General features: G+C 43.1%; 1 protein-coding gene across 1 annotated transcript; it reads right to left on the minus strand.

Moving 5' to 3' along the window:
* Window positions 1-352: 352 nt before the first annotated feature.
* lrrc24 (leucine rich repeat containing 24) lies at window positions 353-4,983 on the minus strand. Its single transcript, XM_026313367.1, has 6 exons — window positions 4,903-4,983; window positions 4,546-4,549; window positions 4,225-4,451; window positions 3,074-3,352; window positions 2,597-2,765; window positions 353-2,264 (listed from the first exon to the last, which is right to left on the minus strand). Exons 1-6 carry the CDS (start codon window positions 4,981-4,983, stop codon window positions 1,018-1,020), a joined length of 2,007 nt encoding a protein of 668 aa, XP_026169152.1. The 3' UTR covers window positions 353-1,017.
* Window positions 4,984-5,811: the final 828 nt, after the last annotated feature.

A 5,811-nucleotide genomic window follows, 5' to 3' on the forward strand; every position in this document is an offset into this window, starting at 1 on the left:
AAGCTTAGCAGAAGATGTGTAGAATAAAGGGTTAATGAACCACTGTTTTCACAGACCGACCTCTAGACAGGGACTCAAACAGTCACTCTATAGATTCTCTATTAAAGCTCACAGCCTGAAGAGGAAAAATAAGATAGACAACATTAAACCTGTAAAGGACAGTTTCACTATAGAGCTGTTTTGAAAACAGCCAACCATGGCCAACCATGTAAGGAAAACAACACTGGTTCCTTTCAAATACATTTTATTACGCAGAAACTGAAGACGAACTGAACAATTTTTACAGACTTTTACAGAAATTACAATAAAAATCAGCTATTGTGCCACAATGGAAATGTTATTTCTCTCTTCTAATGTTTTAACAAACACAGGAAAAACATGGTATTTTAACATTAAGGAATACAATGTTATGGTAAAAATGATTAAAAAAGACTTGCTGCTGCATTCAAAATGAACCTCTTTCAACAAATCCACCCACCCACTCCCACTCTCACATATGGGGAGTGAAATGCAATTTCAGTAAGAGGAATGGTTTAGGTCTAATTTAATGGAATCTGCAACAGGGTCCACAAAACAATTATACTTCACATTGAAAATTAGCTTTATTATATTTACACAAACCACAGACTGAATACATAAAGTCTAAGGAAAAACATAAGTGCAAAATATGATTCCTTTAATCTGTTTTTAATCTGTATTGTTAGTTGCCACTGTGTGCTGTACAGTTTCAAACACGTTTGAAAGGATGTATATCAACTGTCATACTAATCATTTCTGTTAAGTTCAAGCCACTTGTAATCAAATTAAAGGTTTGACAATTACCAGTAATCAGGTGAGGATTTCTGCAATGCTGGTTGTGATCCAGGTATCCACCAGCAATCACATGATAATGGTCTTCCCTCTATTGAAGAGAACATAATCTGATGCTTCACATCACTGTACTGAGGTGATTTCCTTTAATGTCTGCAATTAAGTTCATCAAGATGTTGTTTCATGCCAGAATACAACTAGAACCCCTTAACAGTGGATCTCATAGGCGACTTGTGAGCCAAAGAGAAGGCTCTGACTGAGGAAGAGCTCCTCTGGGTCTGTTGTTAGGGGGCCTTCTCCTCCATCTGCTGGGTTTCTGCAGAGCCCCATTCCTCCAGACCTGGTCAGGGTCTGCATCAATTCATGATCCAGAAGAGCCTCCTTCATACCATTTTGCTGGACAAACCCACTCATCATGGGACACCTGGATGAAGTGGAGCCCAGGACAGGCTTGGCTCGGTTGAGGACATACATCTCATGGCCGTGGTCATCGCGGTACTCCTCCAGCTGTGCAAATATGGTGGGTCCATCCGAGTAGTCATTTACATAGAGGATGCTTTCTTCCTTGTTGCTACAGTAGGAGCCACCTTCCTCTTTCCGGTACTGCTGGTGACGAGTGTAGATCATAATCAAGAGGAGAACAGCAGTCAGTGCCAACAAGGAAATGCCAATCGCAATGGCGGTCTGTGTGGCTGGGCCCAGAGAGTTGAAGTCCATGCTGTCCTGCTCATACAGAGGTTCCTGACTCACATCCAGAACCTCTGGTCGATAGAAGGAGCTGGATGAAGAGGAAATAAAGGAGTCTGTGTTCAAACGAGGCCAGAATTGGGATGAATATGAAGAAGAGGACATGTTGACAGCCAGGTGGAAGGTAACTCTGGCCACACCACCAGGGTTCCAGGCCTCACACTCATAGCGCCCAGCATGTGCTACAGTCACATTGCTGAGGAACAACATGCCACTGCCCATGTCTGGGTCAAAGCTGTCCCTCTCACCACCCTCCTCTGTCCCACGCACAAGCCCATGGATTCCACCTACACCTCCCACCTTGAGCCCTCCACTGCTGGGCAGGGCTGTAACTACTCCTCCAGCCCCGGGCCTGAACATTTCACCATTGGGTCCCACCTCTTGAACCAGGCCTCGAGGTGATAACTGGGCCTTGCCATGGGAGGCTTTCTTCCAGGTCACTTGAGGCTGAGGGTATCCTGAGGCCTGGCAGGATACTCGGAGACTTTCCCCTAGTCGTACAGTCAGGTGGCTTGGCTCGAGCTGCACTACAGGGGGGATGCAGACAAGACTGTTGGGAGCCACCTCTACCAGGCTGAGATGGGAGAGGCGAGGTGGTTCAGAACACATCAGCCGGCGCTGCTCGGCAGAGCTCAACAAACGCTGTCCATCTTTGGTGATCCAAGTTCTCAACCAGCCCAGAGCACAATCACAGCGCCATGGGTTCTCTGTAGGTGGGGAGGGGAAGCAGACAAGAGAAATAATGGGTAACCCAAACGTGTTTTGGTTTTGTTGTATTAGCTGGCACACAAACTTCCTGTTGGCTTTTCAGTTTATACTTTTAAGGATTTTTTGAAGGATTTTTTTTTCATTTAAAGTCTAAAGTTAGATGAAACTGTGCTTGAGCTAGTGTATGAATTACAGTGCTCTAACACTGCATTTTCAGGCTGAATTTGTGTCACAGAATTGGTATGGAATCTTTATATTCAATCTTAGAGGATTATGTCATATTACAGAAAGACATAATGTGTTCTGGGAATTCTGTCCTCACTGTGCCTACCTGTGACACGGAGCACCTGCAGACTGACAAGAGGTTTGAGGGACAAGGCTCCCAAGGTGCGGAGGCGATTTTTGCTGAGGTCTAGCAGGGCCAGAGATGACAAACCAGACAGGGCCTGTTCTGCCAGGAGCTCTATGCTGTTTTCCTGCAGGTGGAGTTCCTGCAGACGCTGCAGACAGCAAGAAATAAAGCAGAGGAATAAAACGTGAAAAGAGATGTCAAATGTAAAGAGAAGATGGCTCAGTTCCACCTGACTCAGACTCATCTGTATTACTGTATGGAGCACATTACTCGGACATGTTGTCATAAATTGGAAATACAGTTGCACATGTGATTCTGTATAATCATTAAAAAGTCTTTCCACAATGGAATATGTTTTATTCACTTGATCAAACGTAAAGGCTTTTTGAGCCCTTAAGTCAAAAGGGGCATTAACCACTGCCAACCATTTCTTTATCTGCACTCAAATGCACTAACCTGCAGTCCCCTGAAAGTGTGGTCCTGGACTCGGGTGATCTGGTTGCTGGCAAGGTAGAGGATTCGAAGGTGCTCCAGACCCCGAAACATGTCAGGGGTGACCAGGTGGATGAGGTTACCATTGAGGGCCAGCTCCAGCAACTGGCCCTGGTTGAGAAAAGCCCCGGGTTCCAAGGCTGAGATGCTGTTGTTCTGGAGGTACAGATAATGGAGGCTGCCCAGGCGAGTCAGGTCGTGAAGACGGATCTGCACTATAGCATTGTCCTGGAGGAAAAAGGTCTTTGGGAGAGACAGAGTAAATGAAATTAGTGGGGTAATCACAAATTGATTGCATTAGGGAAACAAAGTAGGGGATGTGATGTTTTGGATTGGTGCTTGGTGTGCCATGATAACTTGTTAGGAAAATGTACTAAGGGAGGAGAGATTATCTGCACTCACAGGGATGTGCAGAGCTCTGGATGTATGTTAATGTTGGCAATACAAACAATCTGAAATGAGCTGGTCAGGATTATGATAATAATGATAATGTGGATTGTGCAGCATTTTTCCTGTTTACTGGTTCCATTCTCTTGCCAGACACTTAAGAATTCACAGCCCTTGTGGGCAAACATCTTTAAACAAAAACTGCTTGAGTGATTGCAGCTACATGTGAAGTACTTTACGCTTTAACCACAGTGCATTGCTGTCTGCTTGATTGGTAATCTGCATTCACTGGTGATGTTTTCAAAGGGGAAAACACGGGCCATGAGGTAAAGTATGATTGACGAGATAGACCTGCTGATTGAGGTTAATGTAACAATTTATACGGGACATGCTTGCCATTAATATTCATGAGCTGCAGTAATGTTGGGGGGTCTGAACCCAAGAGGAAAAGATGTTGTAATGTTAAACATCTTCTCAACAGATGATCAGACGATGTGCAAGAGTCACTTTCTGAGCAAGAATGAATAATTACACAGCCAACAGCAGGCCCCCTCCCCCAGGCTTACATCAAAGAGGGTCATGGTGAATTGATTAACCACAATTATTTCAGGGTAATAAGAACATCGCGGAGAGGAAGTCCCTGATACAAAACCAATGATGCGGGGGGGAGGTCAGCTGCAATGTACTGACAGCTAGTGCCCAAGGTTATGGTCGACTGGCCAACTGACCTCTGTTACAGTGGGGACACCCTGTGGGATTTCTTTGATCCTAAGAGATCCGCATTCCACTGTTAGGCTGTAGCAGCGACAGCCAGAGGGGCATCCCAGAGACAGATGAGGAATGAGGGCCAAGATGATCAGAATGCATCTGGGAAACCACAGGAAGATCATTGTGGTTTTACAGAAGACCATCAGAGACAAAACCTGAAGAGATAAAATAGAGAAAAAAAATAAGCCTCAATCATTCACTTCAGTTAAAATAACAACAACAAAATGAGATAAACATTATTGGCCCAATGGGCAAATTTGTTTTGGGCACAAGTGCTGCACAAACCTGCATACAATAACACCAAACAGCAATGTTTAATTTAATTTACTGTATATAAGATAAAAACCGGGTGTATAGCATTGCTTTATCAATCAGCCTGTATGGTCAAAATGGACAGCTATATGGCAGTGCGTATTTACAACAAATAAAACACTAAAATGAAAATAAACAGTAATAGAAACTAGAAACTAACTGTAAAATGGGGATATATGTTTCAAATAATAGATAAAAGAACAAAACAAAAACAATAAACAAACGCCAGGTGAGGAAGAATGAATTGTTCCCAAAGTAGATAAATGAAAAAAATAATAATTTCCCTTACACAGTCATGTATTTTTTCCATAAAGGTTGGCGGCTGCTGATATGATGTATTTACATATGACTGAAATAGCAAGGGAAGATTGATGAAAAAGCAAGGTGACATAAGAGAATCTCCTCATCCCTGCCTGTTTTCCATTCAACTGTGTGTTCAGTGAAAAGCAGCAGCTTCTATTATGGGCTTCAATTAATTAAAGATGTGATAAAAGATGTGCAGGTTTGCCTCAAGGACCTCTTTCTTGTCTTTTTAATGCATGTGCAAACACGCTCACTCACTCCCTTTATTTGTCTCTCTCTTTGTCTTGCAAAGACATTCACATGTGTAAATGTGCTCCAAAGAAGCAGGAGGTTCCATTTTGGTCCATATAATCTCAGAAATCACATTTATGTCCTTGAAGCAAATTTCAAGTGGTAATAAGCTCTAATCGTCTGATCAAAAATATCAGCATTGACAGCTGGCTACACCTTCCAGCAAGATCTTCTTTTGATATAATCTGAGCAACTCAGCCATGCACTGTTTTTTGATTTTCTTACAGCCATCTTACAGATTAACCGGTCTCGGATTTGCTGTTCAGTACCATATAGTGCAGTAGTGTTCACCTACAGCAGATCACATGAAGATGCAGCAGGGTTGGAGCTAGAGTATAATCCATGTTGATATGTCACACTGAGCCCTTCATTCTATTCCTCTGACAGGAGGCAGATTTATTGTGCTTTGCTGAGGCTCCTGCTCAGTTCTGGAGAATCCAGTAGCCAAGCAGGCATCTCATTGATCCAATCTAAATTCTCACATTGACATAAAACATTCATGTGCACCCTGGCCATGTCTGTGTATCCCATTAAGCTTGTCTGGCTAATGCAACTTCTAGTTTGCTTAAGATTACAGAATCACCCAGACAGGTAATTGATAGCATTTACATCATTCTCTGAATGATTTGGAGATCATTGCG

Source organism: Mastacembelus armatus, chromosome 17 (assembly GCF_900324485.2).
Source record: "Mastacembelus armatus chromosome 17, fMasArm1.2, whole genome shotgun sequence".
NCBI classification, from domain to species: domain Eukaryota; kingdom Metazoa; phylum Chordata; class Actinopteri; order Synbranchiformes; family Mastacembelidae; genus Mastacembelus; species Mastacembelus armatus.